General features: G+C 45.1%; 1 protein-coding gene across 2 annotated transcripts in view; it reads right to left on the reverse strand.

Annotated features, from left to right (window-relative positions):
- The window catches only part of LOC137368229 (dedicator of cytokinesis protein 2-like), a 1222644-nt gene that overhangs the window by 824129 nt on the left and 376138 nt on the right, over positions 1 to 22377 (reverse strand). For both annotated transcript variants that reach the window (XM_068028710.1, XM_068028709.1), the window contains exon 21: positions 1517 to 1617. In XM_068028710.1, the coding sequence (XP_067884811.1) occupies positions 1517 to 1617 (101 nt within the window). The remainder of the gene's footprint in view (positions 1 to 1516; positions 1618 to 22377) is intronic.

Genomic DNA, 22377 nt, shown 5'->3' on the forward strand with positions numbered 1-22377 from the left:
ATATTCATTCATGGGATGTGAGCATCACTGACAAGGGCAGATTTTGTAACCCATCCCTACTGGCCCTTGAGAAGGTGGTGATGAGTCACCTTTTTGAATCACTGCAGTCCATGTGGTGTAGGTACACCCACAGTACTGTTAGCGAGGGAATTCCAGGGTTTTGGCCCAACATGTGTCAACATATGTAGTAAATGACTTGATAGCATCATATATCACTAGTGTGTTTGCTAAACTCTTGTAGCCATTTCAAACCTCTTTTAACTGTGTGTCACCACCCTCCTCTCCTGCCCAGGTTTGGACTTGGCAAAAGGTGACATCCCAACTATCAATGGAATGGAATGTTACATTGGTGGTAATGTTGACTTTGACAGTTGGAGGTGGGAGGTCACATTGGTCTGTAGGCAGGAGTTATGTGATGTAACCACTATGACATGGTCCAATCAGAGTTTCGCAAGCCTTTATCTGACCCTCTCAAATTTTAGGATAGAACCAGAGACAACAGGGAACAAGTATTCTGCATGTGCAATCTTAGCCAGTTGCGGAGCTTGTGCTGTGGGTGGGACAGGTGAGCACAGACCAGTGAACTGAGAGACTGCATAAGAAGTAGCCAGGGAACTGATCCCTTAAACTGAAGCACTGACTAGCACTATTGACACTGCAATACAAAGAGGGACATAAATCATGGAATCATGATATCAAAATATCAGTTGTGGTGAACTACATTGGAAATTGAACCAGAATGGAGACCATTCAGCCTATCCTGCCTGTGCTTGCTATTTGAAATTGTTATCCAACTAGTCCAACACCACCATCCTCTCCTCATGGCCAGGCAATTTTTCCTTCTCATGCATCGTATTTATTCAAACCCTTTTCAGTTACTATTGAATTTGCTACCAGCACCCTTTCAGACAGTGCATTCTGGCTCATAACAGCTCGCTATATAATAAATGGCTCAGAGAAGTTAAATTCCAAGTCCTATTTCAAAGTGAGGCAAGATAATGGAACCTGATATCATAAATTGAAGCTAGCGAGATGGAACTCCTCACATAAAGGCTGTCAAATGCTTAGAATAATATGCCTGGCCGGGTAGTAGTGGAGCAAGAATTTAGCAGCATTCAGAACATCACTGGAGACTTGGGTGGGACAGTTGGAATCCCAGAAGTTTGGGCTTTCTTGGACAAAATGGCCTTTTCCCATGTTTGGCTTACATTCTTAACATAGCCACAACTTGAGCTGACTACAGAAACTGGCAGTGGTTCTCTTAGCAAACCACATTCCTTCTACTTCTATTACACATCTGGCTTCCGGGCAACCCTTTATACCAAGGGTCTTTCTTTCTAATCCAATCTCAGCACAACCGACTGCCTCGTCTTCCAGTGTGAGGTTCTCTTCTACTGAGAAGCACACTAACCTCTGTTCAGGGGTTACAGATCCAATTGAAGTTATCAGCCTTCGACTGAACTACTTAAACGCTAACTTGCTTTAAGTAGAAAAACTATTTTTCTGTCGGACGTACTTATAAGCCAAGGTGGCGCTGAAGTGCTGTCGAATATAGGCTTCCAGGACAGCGTTGAAGTGTTGAAACTTCCTGTCTGCTATCAGCCCAATAAGAAACACCTGAAATCACAGGAAGGTATAATGACATGTTAAAACATCAATATTCAACTTTTCTTTAGCAACTGAATAATCTTCGCTCCCCAGCTTTTTCTCCTCATAGAAATCTATGTGACAGAGTGCGGCCATTTGGTCGACCATGCCTGTACTGGCTCTTTAAAAGAGCTATCCACTCCCCTGGTCTTTGCCCAGAGCCCTGCAGATATTTCCAATTTCCTTTTGGAAGTTACTATTAAATCTGTTTCCACCATCCTTGTATTCCTGCTCAAAATCCCTCTGTTTTGCCAATTATCTTAAACCTGTGCCACTTGGTTTTGCCAGCCGAAATAGTTTCGCCATATTTAGTCTTATCAAAACCTATGACTCATGATTTTGAACCCCTCTATTACATCTCCTCAGAACCTTTTCTACTCTGAGGAGAAGAATCCCAACTTCTCTAGTCCCCCTTCCAGAAGATGCTGGCATATTTTTTATGGGGTACAAGCTCTTGTATCTTGGCTGCACTCTGATATGTTTCCTTAATGACCCTTATTTCCATGTGAACATTCGTAGTGAGTATCAGCAGGCTAAGAGCCCTCGAGGGAATCTTGGACGAGTTTGATCCTACCTTTGCCAGACATTTATATGAAAGCAAAGGTCATTAAATAACAAACGCCGAGCTATATAGTATTTGCAAAAGAGAAACGAGCCATTCGCCCTGATAGATCCATGCTTGTGTTTATGTTCCACATGAGCCTCCTCCATCCCTTCTTCATCTAACCCCATCAATATATCATTCTCAGGAGCAAATAATCCTTGCCCTGGCATGGAAGCAAATTATAACACACATTCAAAAATGTTTGCAGGGAAGGCTACATCCTTCAGTTTGCTTACAAAAGAAAATTAAGGTGAGTTAATTTGCAACAAGAATTATTTATTCATTTATCCTTTTATCGCATCATTTACCTTCACTCAGTGAATTACAATTGTTATTAGGTAGCCAAGCATAGCAATCATTTTGAACTAATAATGCCCAACCAATGGGAGCAGTATCCCTGAGATTTGCTGACCAATCTCATATCCTGGTCCCGGGGCATACTCATTTTCATCTGATGTTGCTTAAAATTTAAACTGCACCTTTTTTTTAAGCCCAAAGTGTTACTCTGATTTTATGAGGGATTTCCATACCCGAGAATGGAAAATTTTCCCACATCAGGGAACTAGTTTCAGCACTCAGCACTTCTGTCATCATCCTTGGGCTAACGTATGTGGGACCACAAGGATCGCAGTGGTTCAAGGAAAAGGCCCGATGTCTCACCTTTCCAAGGCAGTAAATGCCAGCCTTGCCGGTATCAGTCGTTTTCCCAGAACAAGTTCAAAGAAAGTCCGGCCGTAGCGCGGGTAGGTGCAGAGTGAAGCTCGCTCTACGTCATGTCTCAACCCCAAATTGAGAAGTGTGCCCTGCTTCAGCAGTGTGATACTGCTTTCCACTTCCCACACCAGTCAACTCTTGGGGCTGAATTTTCGTTGGGCTGAGGAGCTGGAACCAGAGGTGGGGGGGGCGGGGGTGGGGGTGGGCGGGCTGGAAAGTTGCCGTCAGTGATCGACGTGCCGACTTGTCTGTTTCTTCCAGCCTCCAGGCCATTTTGCAAGAGGCTGCTTCGGCGGGTGGAAGGAGTGATGGCTACTTGCCCGCATGTAGCAAGTGGACGTTTAAGCCAATTGAAGGGCCCATTAAGGCCACTCTCCCAAACCCGGCTGATGAATGGAGGTGGCTTCCTTGCGGCAGACCAGGAGTGCCAGCACTCCATCATTAAAGTTAAGCCCCCCCAACAGTTGCGATAACCATAGGGCCATAGCTGCAGCCTGCCCCGTGGGGAGGTCTCCCTTGCTCAATGACGGTCTGGCAGCTGTGGCCACTTTTTATTTTAACATTTTGAAGATTTTTCAGAGGGCTCCAGTGTTCTGGTCATCATTTCTCTCTTAACCATATCTAGTACGACATATTCCTGGAGGCTTCATCACCTGATCTCTTACATCCAACTGGTGCATGAACTCAAACAGTCTTTATCCTCACTTCCAATATAACAAAAATGAAAAAATTACTTTTGCTTTAACGTCCTGATTGATAATTCTCCCTGGTGGCTCGCAACAGTATCTAAGAGATTAATTGCTGATTCCTGGAGACTCCTTGTAAGGTTGGCAACTTTACATATAATTATTCACTTGATTCTTTCATGGGGTTATTACAGTGTGTAAAATGGCTAACATTACATAACGTCTATGGTACAAAAGCAGGCCATTCAGCCCAACTGATCTATGCCAGTGTTTACAGTGCACATGAGCCTCCTCCCACCCCTCTTTGTCTAACCTTATCAGCATATCCTTTTATTCCTTTCTCCGTCAGGTAATTCTAGCTTCCCCTTAAATGCATCTCGATATGACTTTTGGTAGCAAGGCCCACATTCTAACCACTCTCTGAGTAAAGAAGTTTCTCCTGAATTCCCTATTTTATATTTTAGTGACTATCTTATATTTATGGCCCCTAATTTTGGGATTCCCCACTACTGGAAATACCTCTATCATGTCACCTTTTAGATTTCTGTTTTCCAGAGAAGAGAGCTCCAGCCTATTCAATCTTTCCTGTTAAGTATAACTTTTCAGTTCTGGTATCATCCCTGTGTATCTTTTTCACACCTTCTCCAGTGTCTCTATATCCTTTTTATTATATGCATACTGTAACTGCGCACAGCACTCTTAAGTGTGCTCTAACCAAAGTTTTGTACATACTTAACATAACTTCTCTACCTTTCAATTCTATCCCTCTAAAAATAAACCTAAGTACATATTTTGCTTTTGTTGGCCTTAAACCTCTGTTGCTATTTTTATGTTTTGTGAATCTGTACCCCGAGATCTCTTTGCTCCTTTACACTATTTAGAATCTTATTTTCCAAGGAGTACGTAGCCTGCATATTCTTCCTATCAAAGCCACCTCACACTTACTTATATTCATTTGCTAATGAAAGATGCAGGAGACATGCCAGGAGCAGCATCAGGCATACCTAAAAATAAGGTGTCAGCCTGGTGAACCTATATCACAGGACTACTTGAATGCCGAACAGCAGAAGCAGCATGCAATAGACAAGGCTAAGTGATCCCACAACCAACAGATCCCACATCCAGTTGTGAATGGTGGTGGACAATCAGCAACTGACAGGAGGAAAAGACTCCACAAATATCACCATCCTCAACGATGGGGGAGCCCAGCACATCGTTGCAAAAGACAAGGCTGAAGCATTTGTGCCCATCTTCAGCCAGAAGTGCCAAGTCAAAGATCCATCCCAGCCTCCTCCTGAGGTCCCCAATATCACAGATACCAGTCTTCAGTCAATTTGATTCACTCCATGTGATATCAGAAACAGCCGAAGGCACTGGATACTGCAAAGACTATGGGCACTGACAACATTCCGGCAATCGTACTGAAGATTTGTGCTCCAGAATTAGCTGCGCCCCTAGCCAAGCTGTTCCAGTACAGCTACAGCACTGGCATCTACCCGGCAATGTGGAATATTGCTCAGGTATGGCCTGTGCACAAAAAGCAGGACAAATCCAACCCAGGAATTACTGCCCTATCAGTCTATTCTCGACCATCAGCAAAGTGATGGAAGGGCTCGTCGGCAGTGTTATCAAGAGGCATTTGCTCAGCAATAACCTGCTCACTTACGCTGAGTTTGAGTTCAGCCAGGACCACTCAGCTCCCTGACCTCATTACAGCCTTGGTTCAAACATGGACAAAACAGCTGAACTCAAGAGGTGAGGTGAGAGTGACTGCCCTTGACATCAAGGCAGTATTTGACCGAGTATGACATCAAGGATCCCTAGCCAAACTGGAGTCAATGGGAATCAGGGGGAAAACTTTCCGCTGGTTGGAGTCATACCTAATGCAAAGGAAGATGGTTGTGGTTGATGATGGTCAATCATCTGAACCCCAGGACATCACTGCAGGAATTCCTCAGGGTAGTGTCTTAGGCCCAACCATCTTCAGCTGCTTCATCAATGACCTTCCCTCTATCATAAGTCCAGGTAGTGGGGATGTTTGCTGATGATTGCACAATGTTCAGCACCATTTAAAATGCTTCAGATACTGAGGTAACCCATGTCCATATGCAGCCAGACCTGGACAACTTCCAGGCTTGGGCTGATAAGTGGCAAGTAACATTTGTACCACACAAGTGCCAGGCACTGACCATCTTCAACAAGAGAGCATCTAACCATCTCCCCTTGATATTCAATGGCATTACCATCATTGAATCCCCCACTATCAACATCCTGGGTATCACCATTGATTGAAACTGAACTGGACCAACAAGAGCAGGTCAGAGGCTGGGAATTCTACGGCGAGTAACTCACCTCCTGTCTCCCTAATGCCTGTCCACCATCTACAAGACACAAGTAATGTTTGTGATGTAATACTCTCCACTTGCCTGGATGGGTGCAGCTCCAACAACACTCCAGAAGCTGGACACCATCCAGGACAAAGCCGCCTGCTTGATCTGCACCCCCTCCGCCACCTTCAACATTCAAGCCCTCCACCACCATTGCACAGTGGCAGCAGTGTGTACCATCTACAAGATGCACTGCAGCAACTCACCAAGACTCCTTCCACAGCATCTTCCAAGCCCGTGACCTCTACCACCTAGAAAGACAAGGGATGGGAACGCCACCACCTGCAAGTACCCCTCCAAGCCACACACCATCCTGACTTGGAATTATATCGCCGTTCCTTCACTGTCGCTGGGTCACAATCCTGGAATCCCTTCCTACACCCCAAGGACTGCAGGGGATCAAGAAGGAAACTCACCACCACCTTCTCAAGGGCAATTAGGGATGGGCAATAAATGCTGGCCTAGCCAGTGATGCCCACATCCCACAAATGAATCAAAAAAAATTACACAGTCATTCTGCAAATTTGTTAATACCTTCTTGTATTTTGTTGCAAGTCCTCCCCTGTACTAACTGTACCCCTCAATTTTGTTTTGGCCACTAATTTTGAACATGTACTTTTGATTATTGAGTCCAAATCATTTATGTAAATGGAAAACAACAGTAGTCCCAACACCCATTTTTGTGCAGCACTACTTCCAATCTTTTGCCAGTCTGTGTCACTACCCTTAACCTCTACTCTCTATTTTCTATTTTGTAGCCAGCTTGCTATCCATTCTAAAAGCTTGTCCCCTCGCTCCACATATTCTGACCTCAGTCATGAGTCTATTATACGGTACCTAATTGATGACTTTCTGAAATTCCAAATATATTACACCCAGCTATTACATTTGTCTACTCTTTCTGTTATTTCTTCAAAGAATTCAATAAGATTGAATTCTCTTTTGAAATCCGTGCTGCCTACTCTATTATATCCTCAGTTTCGCGATGTTTTTCTGTTACATCTTTGAGTAACGATTCCATTATCTTTCCTACCACTGACGTTTAACCGGTCCAGGACTCGCTGGACTTGTTGCTGTTTCCCTTTTTAAATATCGGAATCACAATTATCTTTCCTACAGTCCTCTGGCATTATTCCCTTTTTGAATGGATTTTCATATATATGTATCAATCCCTCTGCTATTTCTTTGCCAACTCTCTTAACATGCATAGCTGCAATCCATCCAGACCAGGGGATTTGTCCTGTAAGTTTTTTAATTATCTCCCTGCTGTTTTTACATCTCTTTTGATCACTTCTTCTAATATTATCTCCACCTAGATACTGAGGCAAAGTAATTATTCATGAAGGTTTGATATTGTAGCAATAACTGCATTTCAAAGGAACTCTGTACACAAACTACAGCACAGAAACAGTCCATTTCACCCAAAAGGTCTATGCCAGTGTTTATGCACCCCATGAACCAAGAGAATTAAGTTTAAAAAGATCTGGAAATAAAAAGCTGGTATCAATAAATGTGACCATGTTGAATTGGCACAAAATCAACTGGTTCACGAATGTCTTTTAAGGGCAGATATCGGCCGTCTTACACAATGCATGATTCCAGTCCCACAACAACATTGTTGGCTCTTAACTGCCCTCTGAAGTAGTCTAGACATCATTCAGTTATAACAACCTGCAACTAGGAATGGGCAATAAATGCTCATCTTGCCGGTGACATCTACATCTAACAATGAATAAATTTAAAAGTGTCTTCCACTTGTTGTTCTCAATAATGGAAAACATGACTCAGATCGAGACTATACAGGAAACTAAGTGGGCTGAACTGTGCCATGGCATAGCATTGTGGGATGGCATTATCCTCAGTGAATCCCCCACCATCAACATCCTGGGAGTGATCATTGACCAGAAACTTAGCTAGACTAACCACATAAATACTGTGGCTATGAGCCGGTCAGAAGCTGGGAATTCTGCGGCAAGTAACTCACCTCCTGACTCCCCAAATCCTGTCCACTATCTATAAGGCACAAGTCAGGAGTGTGATGGAATAATTTCCACTCGCCTGGATGGGTGCAGCTGCTTCAACACTAAAGAAGCTCGACACCATCCAGGAAAAAGCAGCCCCCTTGATCGGCACCCCATCCACCGCCTTAAACGTTCACTCCTTCCACCACTGGCAAATAGTGGCTGCAGTGTGCACTAGCTACAAGATGCACTGCAGCAACTCACCAAGGCTCCTTCGACAGCATCTTCCAAACCTAGAAGGACAAGGCCAGCAGGCACATGGGAACACCACCATCTTCACAAGGCTAATTCGGAATGGTCAATACATGCTGGCCTTGCCAATGACATCCATATCCTGTGAATGTTTTTTTTATTCGCTCTTGGGATGTGGAGGGAACTAATGTGGGATTTCCAGGTTGTAATAAAAATACGAATCCCAATGCATTTTGCTACTCAGGTGCTGGACACTAACATTTGTTTGAATGGACTATTTAAAATAAATGTTTTATGGACTTTCCCTTAAGTACTTGTGAAATACACATTTCAAGCCCAGAGGGTGGCACTTTCTCGGACACATATCCATGGTAACCGTCATAGATGCTCAGTGATCGGTGAGCAAGAATTCAGATTTCGTGACTTGGCCCATGCTATGTCTGTTTCTTTCCTACTCGCCCACCCCTGGACTTCCTCTCCACACGATGTTCCAGCCAGTAAATTTTAGAAACCAATATTTACCCAATTTAGATAGAAAGAAAGAATTCGCATTTTCATAGCATCTTTCACAATCCTAGAATGTCACAAGCACTTTATAGCCAATGAAGTGCTTTAGAATTGGAGTCATTGATATAATGCAGGAAATGTGACAGTCAATTTGCACACAGCAAGCTCCCACAGACAGGAATGAGTGATTTTGGTGGAGGGATAAGTGTTGACTAGGACACAGGGGAGAACTCGCCTGCTCTTCTTTAAATCTCTATGGGATCTTTAACACACTTGAGGGGGGAGACAGAGCCTCGGTTAAATGTCTCATCTGAAAAGCGACACTTCCTAAGGATGAAGCACAGCAATGAAGAGGCTCTGGCGTGGAGATCAAACCAACAACCTTCTGACTCTGAGGTGAGAATGCTACCCTCTCAGTCCAGACAGACCACTACTAAGCAAGCTAAAGAACCTAAGGTATCTTTGAAACTGCAACTGTACATTAACAGTTAACAACAATCTTGCTAAGTATACTGTTTGATTGATCTGGATTTAATTGTATTAGTCTGTCCACTTATCTGTGTTCACTGTGTTTGATGTCTTAAACCTATGGGTGGAGCTTAAGAGTAAAAACTAAAATTATAAGGTTCTACAGCAAAAGAAAACACACTGCTCTGAGGATACATTGTACTGAGATTGTGTAAGAACTAACATATTTTAAAGTGCTGTAAATAAACCAGTTGGTGATTTAATATAAATGTGATATCTGCATCTAGTATTGGCCTTTATAGCCACTCCAGGCACTGCTCCGCAAACCACTGACCACCTCCAGGCGCTTACCCATTGTCTCCCGAGACAAGGAGGCCAAAGAAGAAGAAGAAGAAGAAGATATCTGCATCGCTCCGAGGTAAATAAGATATACATACTATAACCAGCAACCTGGTGTAAACATAATACTAAGGTTCAGTTAGTCATTGGGCAGCTAACTCATTCTGTCAGGTGGAAACTGCAAGCACCAGCCTTCATGTAATACAAAAGGAAAACACTAGAAATCTAAAATAAGAAGTCTCTGGAGTGAGACTTGAACCCACAACCTTCTGACTCTGAGGCAAGAGTGCTAACACATGTGTCTTTCAAAGCAAAGATGGGTTGTGGTTGTCAGCTTGGTTCATGGGAGCAGTTTCCCCTCTGAGTCAGAAGGTTACAGGTTACCATCCGCCACTCCCTGGACTCCATCCCCATTGTTTTCTACTGACAGCCAATCGTGAAAAGGGTTCAGGCCTCTCACTGGTCCCATTCGGCAGGAGTCGCCAACATTCTTTGCCCATCCCCTACCTGACCCAGACAAAAATCAGCTCCAATGCGTCTGCTACTTGATTTGAGTTTCGAGCTGATGTTAATGGCCAACTGCATCATCCAGTTGCATCCAGCACAGAGCTGCATTAAATCCTGAGGGAAACACTTGGCAAACGTTCAATATATCCACTGCTACTCGTATAGATTTATTTTTTTCTTAATAATAAAGCCATTTTTGCTTTTAATTAAATAAGCAAATTAAAAACGGATCAGAGAGGCCAGCAATTTTTAAAATTCTGCTGAATAACACTAGTGGGTTTAGGTTACAACAGCACAGTGGTTACATTGCTGGACTGCTAATCTAGAGACCTGGACTAATGATCCAGAGAGGTGCGTTCAAATCCCACCACAGCAGATAGGGTATTTAACTTCAGTTAATTAAATAAATCTGGAATTAAAAAGTTGGTATTAATAACGGTGACCAAGAAACTATAGGATTGTCGGAAAAATCCATCTGGTTCACTGTTGCCCTTTAGGGAAGGAGATCTGCTGTCTGTACCTGGTCTGACCTGTACGTTACTCCAGACTCACAGCAATGTGGTTGACTCTGAACTACCCTCTGAAATGGCCTTGCAAGCCACTCAGTTGTATTCAAGAAGATGGCTCAAGCATCACCTTCTCAAGGGCAATGAGGGATGGGCAATAAATGCCAGGGACACCAACATCTTGTGAATGAATAAAAAAAAGAGACAGCTTGAAATAGATTCTGGGATATCCCTTTAATTTGTTACCATAGCAACTAGAAGCCAACAAGCTAAATGCAACAAATAGCAGAGTCGAATCACGCAGAGCCTGTCTGCTGTCAAAGACACAGATGAACGCTGTTTTAAAGTTAATTACTGAAATGGAGGGTTTCTATTCGATATTGTTCTGCTGTTCTGAAACCCACTTTTATCTATTCTCTTGACTTGTCGCCATGGAGACATTACACTCCCACTTTGACATAATGGCCCTGAATGCTTTTTTTAAGCAGTGCTTTACTCTAGCAGTCACTGATGTCAAGGTAGAATGTTGCCAATGTAGGGTACACCATGCAATCAAGTATGGTGCCTTCCTAATGGGTACAGATCGACTCCACACCAAAAAGACAAAACAAAAAGGCACGTGCACTAATGTAGGTCTTTTCACAACCTCAGGACATCCCAAAGTACTTTACAGCCAATTGTCTACGGTGGGCATCAAACGAGATGATGCTCCCCAAATAAGTAAATTGCTTGACGGCATTCAGCTCGGTTCCCACAATGACAATGCTTGGTGGTCTATATCCTTCTTGGAGTTCAGGCTGATGCAGAACTTCAGTTTTCTTTGAACTGATTTCTAGTCCGAAGATTTGTGCTGTCTCGGAAAAACACTGTAGGTACGATAGCGACATTTAAGAGACATCTTGACAAATACATGAATAGGAAGGGAATAGAGGAATATGGGCCCCGGAAGTGCAGAAGGTTTTAGTTTAGGCAGGCATCAAGATCGGCACAGGCTTGGAGGGCCGAATGGCCTGTTCCTGTGCTGTACTGTTCTTTATTCTTGTTCTTTGTTTGACTAAATGTGGGCCAGGACGGCAGAGTAATCGGTGAAAAGAAGTTAATGGATGAGTTTTCGTTGTGTCTTTGTGTGAGCCTCAAGACGCCTGACGTTGAAAAGGCCTCCATCAGTCCAAAAGCATATGTAAACTCTCTCCTTAATGTCTTCCGTTGTCTGCTAAAGCATCATACTGAAAAACATGGAGAATAAGGTGGGAACCAGCACACATCCCTGCTTCACACAATTGGAGATTCGGAAGGGACTCGAGAGGTTGCTGCTTTGCTTGACTTGTCCTGACTGATTTTCATGAAACTGCTTCACCGTGGCCAGGAACCTGGGTGGGCATCCAGGTTTTTCAAGGATTTTCCAAAGTCCATCTCTGCTCACAGTGTTGAATTTTTTTTTTATTCATTCAGGGATGTGGGCGTCGCTGGCCAGGCCAGCATTTATTGCCCATCCCTAATTGCCCTTGAGAAGATGGTGGTGAGCTGCCTTCTTGAACCGCTGTAGTCTGTTTGGGGTAGGTATACCCACAGTGCTGTTAGGAAGGGAGTTCCAGGATTTTGACCCAGCAACAGTGAAGGAGCGGCAATATAGTTCCAAGTCAGGATGGTGTGTGACTTGGAGGGGAACTTGCAGGTGGTGGTGTTCCCATGCATTTGCTGCCCTTGTCCTTCTAGTTGGTAGAGGTCGCGGGTCTGGAAGGTGCTGTCTAAGGAGCTTTGGTGCATTGCTGCAGTGCATCTTGTAGATGGTACACACTGCTGCCACTGTGCGTTGGTGGTGGAGGGAGTGAATGTTTGTAGATGGGGTGCCAATCAAGCGGGCTGCTATGTCCTGGATGGTGTCGAGCTTCTTGAGTGTTGTCGGGGCTACACCCATCCAGGCAAGTGGAGAGTATTCCATCACACTCCTGACTTGTGCCTTGTAGATGGTGGATGGGCTTTGGGGAGTCAGGAGGTCAGTTACTCGCTATGGATTCCTAGCCTCTGACCTGCTCTTGTAGCCACGGTATTTATATGGCTACTCCAGTTCAACTTCTGGTCAATGGTAGCCCCTAGGATGTTGATAGAGAGGGATTCAGTGATGGTAATGCCGTTGAATGACAAGGGGAGATGGTTAGATTCTCTCTTGTTGGAGATGGTCATTGCCTGGCACTTGTGTGGCGCGAATGTTACTTGCCACTTATCAGCCCAAGCCTGGGTATTGTCCAGGTCTTGCTGCATTTCTACACGGACTGCTTCAGTATCTGAGGAGTCACGAATGGTGCTGAACATTGTGCAATCATCAGCGAACATCCCCACTTCTGACCTTATGATTGAAGGTAGGTCATTGATGAAGCAGCTGAAGATGGTTGGGCCTAGGACACTACCCTGAGCAACTCCTGCAGTGATGGCCTGGAGCTCAGATGATTGACCTCCAACAACCACAACCATCTTCCTTTACACTCGGTGTGACTCCAGCCAGCGAAGTGTTTTCCCCCGATTCCCATTGACCTCAGTTTTGCTAGGGCTCCTTGATGCCATACTCGGTCAAATGCAGCCTTGATGTTAAGGGCAGTCACTCTCACCTCACCTTTTGAGTTCAGCTCTTTTGTCCATGTTTGAACCAAGGCTGTAATGAGGTCAGGAGCTGAGTGGCCCTCGCAGAACCCAAACTGAGCATCACTGAGCAGGTTATTGTTAAGCAAGTGCCGCTTGATGGCACTGTTGATGACACCTTCCATCACTTTACTGATGATTGAGAGTAGGCTGATGGGGCGGTAATTGGCCGGGTTGGACTTGTCCTGCTTTTTGTGTACAGGACATACCTGGGCAATTTTCCTTATTGCAGGGTAGATGCCAGTGTTGTAGTTGTACTGGAACAGCTTGGCTAGGGGCGCGCAAGTTCTGGAGCGCACGTCTTCAGTACTATTGCTGGAATATTGTCAGGGCCATAGCTTTTGCAGTATCCAGTGCCTTCAGTTGTTTCTTGATATCATGGGGAGTGAATCAAATTGGCTGACGTCTGGCATCTGTGATGCTGGGAACTTCAGGAGGAGGCCAAGATGGATCATCAACTCGGCACGTCTGGCTGAAGATTGTTGCAAATGTTTCAGCCTTATCTTTCGCACTGATGTGCTGGGCTCCCCCATCATTGAGGATGGGGATATTTGTGGAGCCACCTCCTCCAGTTAGTTGTTTAATTGTCCACCACCATTCACGGCTGGATGTGGCAGGACTGCAGAGCTTAGATCTCATCCGTTGGTAATGGGATCGCTTAGCTCTGTCTATCACAAGCTGCTTACGCACTTTGGCACACAGATAGTCCTGTGTTGTAGCTTCACCAGGTTGACACCTCGTTTTGAGGTATGCCTGGTGCTGCTCCTGGCATGCCCTCCTGCACTCTTCATTGAACCAGGGTTGGTCTCCTGGCTTGATGGTAATGGTAGAGTGGGGGATATGCCGGGCCATGAGGTTATAGATTGTGGTTGAGTAGAATTCTGCTGCTGCTCATGGCCCACAGCGCCTCATGAATGCCCAGTTTTGCATTGCTAGATCTGTTCGAAATCTATCCCATTTAGCACGGTGGTAGTGCCACACAACACGATGGACGGTATCCTCAATGTGAAGGCGGGACTTCATCTCCACAAGGACTGTGCGGTGGTTACTCCTACCAATACTGTCATGGACAGAAGCATCTGCGGCAGGCAGATTGGTGAGGACGAGGTCAAGTATGTTTTTCCCTCATGTTGGTTCCCTCACCACCTGCTGCAGACCCAGTCTAGCAGATATGTCCTTTAAGACTCGGCCAGCTCGGTCAGTAGTGGTGCTACCGAGCCACTCTTTGTGATGGACAGTGAAGCCCCCGCCCAGAGTACATTTTGTGCCCTTGCCACCCTCAGTGCTTCCTCCAAGTGGTGTTCAACATGGAGGAGTACTGACTCATCAGCTGAGGGAGGGCGGTAGGTGGTAATCAGTAGGAGGTTACCTTGCCCATGTTGATCTGATGCCATGAGACTTCATGGGGTCCGGAGTCGATGTTGAGGATTCCCAGGGCAACTCCCTCCCTACTGTATACCACTGTGCCACCACGTCTGGTGGGTCTGTCCTGCTGGTGGGACAGGACCTACCCGGGGATGGTGATTGCAGTGTCTGGGACATTGTCTGTTAGGTATGATTCCGTGAGTATGACTATGTCAGGCTGTTGCTTGACTAGTCTATGGGACAGCTCTCCCAACTTTGGTACAAGCCCCCAGATGTTAGTAAGGAGGACTTTGCAGGGTCGACAGGGCTGGGTTTGCCGTTGTCGTTTCCAGTGCCTAGGTCGATGCCGGGTGGTCCGTCCGGTTTCATTCCTTTTCATTGACTTCGTAGTGGGTCGGTACAACTGAGTGGCTTGCTAGGCCATTTCAGAGGGCATGTAAGAGTTAACTACGTTGCTGTGGGTCTGGAGTCACATGTAGGCCAGACCAGGTAAGGACAGCAGATTTCCTTCCCTAAAGGGCATTAGTGAACCAGATGGGTTTTTACAACAATCGACAATGGTTTCATGGCCATCATTAGACTAGCTTTTAATTCCAGATTTATTATTAATTAAATTCAAATTCCACCTTCTGCTGTGGTGGGATTCGAACCCATGTCCCCAGACAAATACCCTGGGTCTCTGGGTTACTAGTCCAGTGATAATACCACTACGCCACTGCCTACCCTACAAAAGAGGTCTACAAAAGTGTACAGGCTTTTGTTTTGCTCACGACACTTTTCTTGTAATTGGCTGAGTGCAAAATCATGTCTGTAGTGCCTCTGTTTGCTTTGAAACCACACTTGCTCTCTGGGAGGCTTTCTTCCGCAATTGTAGGCTCTAGCCTGTTCAGACGTATTCTAGACAGGAATCTTCCCAGCAATAGAAAGGAGGATGATCCCACGGTAGTTGGAGCAGTCTGATTTTTCTCCTTTGTTTTTGTACCATGTGATGATAACAGCATCACAACGATCCTATGGAATCCAGCAAGCCATGAAAAACTCTTGGAGTTTGGTGTATAGGGCAGGGCCCCCATGCTTCAAGGCTTCGGGTGGAATTCCGTCAACTCTGGGGGCTTTGTTGTTCTTCATCTGGTTTATGGCGGTCACAGTTTCCTCCAGAGTTGGGCTCTCATCCAGTTTTTCTTTGACAGGCTGTTGTTGGATGCGATTAAGGTCAGTATCATGCACTGTGCACTTGGTGCTGAAGAGTGTTTCAAAGTGTCACAAAGTGGTAATGTCACTGGACTAGTAATCCAGAGCCCAGGCTAATGCTCTGGGGGCATGTGTTTGATTCCCACCATGGCAGATGGTGAAATTTGAATCCAATTAATAAGTCTGGAATTAAAAGCTCGACTAATGGTGACCATGAAACCATTGTCGATTGTTGTAAAAACCCATCTGGTTCACTAATGCCCTTTAGGGAAGGAAATCTGCTGTCCTTACCTGGTCTGGCCTACATGTGACTCCAGACCAATATGGTTGACTCTTAGATGGTCTCTGAAATGGCCTAGGAAGCCACTCTGTTCAAGGGCAATTAGGGATGGGCAATAAATGCTGGCCTAGTCAGTGATGCCCACATCCCACAAACGAATAAAAAAAAATCCAGAACTGTCTCCTTGTCGGTGTATAGGGTCTCGCCATCAGCGCTCCTCAGGGAGTTTTGCATTTGATATGCTGGTCCATAGACTGATTTTAGTGCTTCATAGAAACTTCTTATGTCGCTTGTATCAGCAGCCAGTTGAGTTTTTTCCGCAAGTGCGAACTACCAGTCATTTTGGATGTTCCTCAGTTTACATTGAAGGGTGCTGCATGCTTGACGGTAGGCTGTCTTTTTCTCCTGGCTGGCCGGCTGAGTCAGGTGAAGCTGATGAGCTGACCTTTTTATTTTTAGCAGATCCTGAATTTCCTTGACATTTTCATTAAATCAGTCCCTATTCTTCTTGGTCCGATGACCTCGTTGGAAGTATCCAGTACTGCAGCTTTGATGTGTTCACAGAGTTTTTCTGGAGTGGAATCAGCAGTGAGATCAGGATGCTCCAGTCTCGTCTGTCAGGTTGCTGGATATCTATCTCTGCAAGATGAGGTTTGCAGGTCGCTGACTCGAAATTTCTTTGATGGGTTGTCTCTAGGCCTGTTCTTGGGTTTAGGCTTGAAATGTTCAGCTTTGAGTGAACGAGCCAGTGGTCTGTATGACAGTCAGCACTGGGCATGACTCTAGTATGCAGGACGTCCTTTACGTCACACTGGTGCACCAAGATAGTCTATCAGGTGCCAGTGTTTAGAGCGGGGATGCATCTATGTGGTCTTGAAGAGATCTTTTTGTTGAAAGAAGGTGTTGGTTATGAACAGCTGCTTTTCTGCACAGAGTTCCAAGAGTAAATGACCATTTTCATTACAGTTTCCAACTCCCTGGTTTCCAAGCACTCCCCTCCATGCCAGGCTGTCACGGCCCACTCTGGCATTGAAATCGCCAAAGACGAAAATGTTGTCCTTGGGAGGGGCATCCTGGATGAGTTCACGGAGATCTGTGTAGAACTTATCTTTGTCAGCTGAGTTAGCCTTCAGGGTTGGAGCATAAGCGTTGATGAGGGTTGTATGCTGCTGGTCTTGGAGGAGCAGGCGCAGGGACATGACGCGTTCGGGATGGCCGATTGGCAGGCTTGAAAGTTGAGCGGCGATAGTCTTCTTCACCATGAAGCCGACACCAAAGAGGCATTGTTCACCTTGAGGTCCACCTGACCAACAGAGGGTGTAGCCAGCTTTGTCAGGTTGCCTTGCTCAGAATAGCGGACCCTCCCCAGCATTAGTGGCTGTCAAAATGATACCAAACATTTGCTGATCTCTTCCGTCACTATTCTTGATCCCCTCCCTACAATTTTCTTAACTCATCTCTCACTTGCGCCAAGTCGAAGCCTATTCAACAGTTACTGAAAGCGGGCCATTCTGCCATGAGCGTCAACACAACCCAGACAACTTAGCACCTGAAATCAGGCATGGGAGAATATATACCCAATTAATTTAAAAACCCTTGCCTTGCCCCACATTATATCTGCAATCTCGTTCAAGCCTACTCTGAACTCGACATTCCTCTGAGTCCAACGTACTAGGCATTCCCTCTTGCCTTTTTCCCACCTTTTTGTGGCAGAGACTTCAGCAATGTGGATTCCCCTCCCTAAATCTCCTGTCCACATCTCAGATTTTCTCAAAAACCTTGGACCAAATTTTGAATTGCTTCTTTCTTTTTGATATTTGTCCATGGGATCTGAGTATCGCTGGCAAGGTCAGCATTTATTGCCCATTCCTGATTGACCTGGAGAAGGTGGTGGTGAGCTGCCTTCTTGAACTGCTGCAATCCATGTAGTGTAAGTACACCCACAGTGCTGCTAGGAAGGGAGTTCCAGGATTTTGACCCAGTGACACTGAAGGAACAGTAATATTGCAAGTCAGCATGGTGTGTGGCTTGGAGGGGAACTTGCAGGTGATGGTATTCCCATGCATCTGCTACCCTTGTCCTTCTAGGCGGTAGAGATCATGAGTTTGGAAGGTGCTAGTCTCTCATATCCTATATTTTGTTTATGCCCATCTGTGAAGCACCTTGTGTTATGTTTTTGAGTTAAGGCACAATATAAATGCCAGTTTTCTGTTTAATTGATTTTTCTCATTCTCATTTCTTTGGATAATTTTGCTCTGTATGTTTGGCTGCCATGTTTTTAAAGGAACAGATGTTTCAAGCATATAATAAAAGCAAAATACTGCAGATGCTGGAAATCTGAAATAAAATCAAGAAATACTGGAAACACTCAGCGGGTCTGGCAGCATCTGTGGAGAGAGAAGCAGAGTTAACGTTTCAGGTCAGTGACCTGAGTGCAATCAGAACTGGATATTTCAAGCATACTTGAATTGAAGTTCTTCATTAGAAATTCACATTGTCCCAATTCAGATTGAGCTTCTTTAGTTACGTACCTGATCCTTCTTGCTGGTGAGCTCTGATAGGACTGAGAGGAAGAACCAGGACGCAGAGTGAATTATAGTCCCAAGGTGGCAGAGTAGAAATGTCAAAGTACATCAACAGCAAATAGGTGAAACAATGTAGGTTTTAAAAGCCTGGCAATGGTAGGAGGAAGGGAAGCCTTAGGGAGAGAGTTGCACAGTTGTGATATTTTGAGAAAGAAAGACTTACATTTCTTTAGCGGCTTTTATGACCTCAGGATATGCCAAAGTGTTTAACAGTCAATTAAGAATTTTTGAAGTGTAGTCACTTTTGCAATGCAGGAAACGCTCCCGCACAACAGCACTGTGGTAATGATCAGATCATCTGTTTTTAGGTATTGATTGAAGGATAAATATTGTCAGGACATTTCCCTGCTCTTCTGCAAAATAGCATCATGGCAGCTTTTATGCCCACCTGAGAGGGCAACAGCTCCTCAGTTTAACACTTCATCAAAAACGATGGCACTCTGACACTGTGGTACTCTCTCAGTACATGCTAGCTGAACATACCGGGTAAAAATGCCAGAAAATAGAATGCGAAAAGATCAACTGAAAAAAAAACATGCATTTGCTCAGTACTGTACTGGAGAATCAATCTGGATCGTGTGCTCTGGAAGGGGACATGAACCCACAACTTTTTAACTCAGTAGGCAAGAGTGGAACTCATTAAGCCACAGCTTACACTGGGAAATGAAAGCATTAGAGTAAAACATTAAGTGAGCTGTAATTCCAACGCAGTGAGGAGGAAGATATGGAAGGAAATATTTGGAGCTTGGAAAGAACGTGAGAATAATTCAGAAGAGCAGTGACCAAACCAGTAAGATAGTGGCAAAAGAGAAGAGGAAGCTTAGAGATTAAAAGAATTAGTAGCCAGCTCCACATTCAGTTCAAGCCGCTAGAAATCTCAGTTTTGGGATTCAGCAAGGCTTGTTTTCAGTCAATCTGAGTACACAATGAGTTAAAATGCTTCGGAATGCTGGAGCTCTGTACATCCCTGCCCGGAATGTACCCTGGTTGCTCGTCAGATTATTATAAAGGTATTACCTCAGGATCATGGATGGAAAGCCATCAATCAGCCTATTTACATTACAGACCAGTGGCTGAGTAACACGTTCATTAATCATACTACAGCTATTTATCTTTCCTTAACATGCTAATCGAAAGAACCTACAGGGAGTCAAATCCAATTTAAACACAGCGGAAATTGTGCTGTTTGTGTTACAACTTGTCAGAAGCATTGAGGCCTGAAAAGAAGGGATTACCAGTGTTACTCTCCCAATATCTAGCCAGGTGACAATCTGAAAGAGCTACATTTATGTTGTCTGTGAAGGATGGGGCTTTCAGGAACATGGAGAATTCTATCAAAATCTTCTATTTGTGATGTTTTACCTCTCTGGGAGACAAAATGTGAGATGAGGAGAAATTTCTTCACTCAAAGGGTTGTGAATCTTTGGAATTCTCTACCCCAGGGAGTTGTGGATGTGCCTTCATTGAATATATTTAAGGCTGAGATGGACAAAATTTTGGTCTCCCATGAAATCAAGGGATATGGGGAGCGGCTGGGAAAATGGAATTGAAGGCCAGGAGCAGCCATAATCATGCTGAATGGCAGAGCAGGCTGAATGAGCCACATGGTCTACTCCTGCTACTATTTCTTATGCTCTTATCACCGTTCCTTCAACATCACCGGATCAAAATCCTGAACTTCCTCCCGGCACAGTGGCGCAGTGGTGGGGCGGCACAGTGGCGCAGTGGTTAGCACCGCAGCCTCACAGCTCCAGGGATGCGGGTTCGATTCTGGGTACTGCCTGTGCGGAGTTTGCAAGTTCTCCCTGTGTCTGCGTGGGTTTTCTCCGGGTGCTCCGGTTTCCTCCCACAAGCCAAAAGACTTGCAGGTTGGTAGGTAAATTGGCCATTATAAATTGTCACTAGTATAGGTAGGTGGTAGGGAAATATAGGGACAGGTGGGGATGTTTGGTAGGAATATGGGATTAGTGTAGGATTAGTATAAATGGGTGGTTGATGGTCGGCACAGACTCGGTGGGCCGAAGGGCCTGTTTCAGTGCTGTATCTCTAATCTAATCTAGCACTTGGGCAGCATCTTCACCACAAGGACTGCAGCAGCTCAATGGCCAACATCATCTTCTCAAAGGCAACGAGGGATGGGCAGTAATATTATATCGTGAGCGTTAACAGGTATTCAGTAAAGTCATTACTGCCAAACCCAATCCTGTTGAAAACAGGAAACTTTCGATTTTGGCTTTTGCAGTGCAATCACAGCTGAAGCCAATCCTATTCTCGCCAGATGTTCTCACATGCTCATTTTCCAGTGAGGGTCATTAGAGAGTGATGTGTAGTAGGTACCTAGTCTGATTGTGTTGGGTCACTCAGACCAACTGGAGCTCCTCAAGTGTTGCAATGGCTGAAGTCAACTAACTGATCACAGACCAGGGATCAATCCTGGGACTGAGCTGTCCTGCCTCTATAGCTTTAGTGCTGCACCAAGTTGTAACCATTGCCCACGAGGTGAAAACACACAAACAGAAGACTACAGGGCTGATTTTAATGCAGCCCATCTGTCGTGCACTGGAGCAGAGGGTAGTTAAAATGGGTCAGGTTCAGGACAGGCGGTTGGCATCATGTTCCTGATGTGTTTCTAGCTGATGCTATTTTGAGCAGGGATATTTCCCGCACGGGAGGGCCCCTCACCCCTGGAAGCAGGAGGGTCTATTTAACTAACTAAGGTCATTGCCTAAATAATGTCATCAGTGCTGAGCCTGGAGTAAAGGGAGGCCCACACGGTGCCAAACCTGCCAGGAGGCAGGAGAGTGGCCAGTGCTCCCCAGCTCCGGCCTTCCCTTTCCCTCCCAGCACTGGCAGCTCCTTCCAAGGTCCATCCTGGGAGAAACGGGCAGCCACAAACTCTTGGCTGAATTCCCGCTCCCACCAGCCCTAACGTTGGGACTTAGGGCAGGAGACAGCTCTGCGGATTCAAATGGGGCCTGAGATTTGAAAAGGTCTGGGGTCTCACCTTTACCTCACTGTAGGGGATTCCTACCCGCCCTGCACCCCACCTGCCCCAAGTTAAAATTAGGGATTCCCAACTAAACTAAATCACAGCATTGTTAACTCTGAAGCATGAAACAAGCACTGCTGCAACAAGTGACAGTGCTCAGAGGTACTTACAAGAAGAGAAAGCCATGCAACTAATGGTATTATATTTTTAATACCGCAACTTCTCCCTGGATGAATGCACAACACATGTCTACTATCCAAAAGAAAGTATTTCTGAAATCACTTGACTGGAGGTGGCTACAGTGACGCTGCAACAAATGTCTTTTTATTCAAAGTATACTGGGCCCTATTTTGCAGCAAGAAGGCCTGAGGCAGAAAGTAGTTTGTAGTCAGCAGGATCTCTACTAGCCATCACTGATAGGACAGTAAGCTTACTGGCAGCTAAAAATGAGCCGTCTGCTCATCTCAATCTGGTAATGCCATTGAGACACACATAAAAGGGTGGAAGTTATGTTACAGTTATACGAAGCTATGGTTTGTTCACATCTGGAGCACTGTGATCAGTTCTCAGCAACACATCTCAGGATAGATATATTGACCTTGGAAAGGTTGCAGTGCAGAATCACCAGCATTACATCTGGGCTAAAACTGTTCAATTAAGAGGAAAGGTTGCATGGACTCGGCTTGTATTCCTTTAAATACAGAAGATTAAGGGGTGACCAACTAAGGTGTTTAAGATGATTAAAGGAACTG

The sequence above is a fragment of the Heterodontus francisci genome, chromosome 1 (assembly GCF_036365525.1).
Source record: "Heterodontus francisci isolate sHetFra1 chromosome 1, sHetFra1.hap1, whole genome shotgun sequence".
Taxonomy (NCBI): domain Eukaryota; kingdom Metazoa; phylum Chordata; class Chondrichthyes; order Heterodontiformes; family Heterodontidae; genus Heterodontus; species Heterodontus francisci.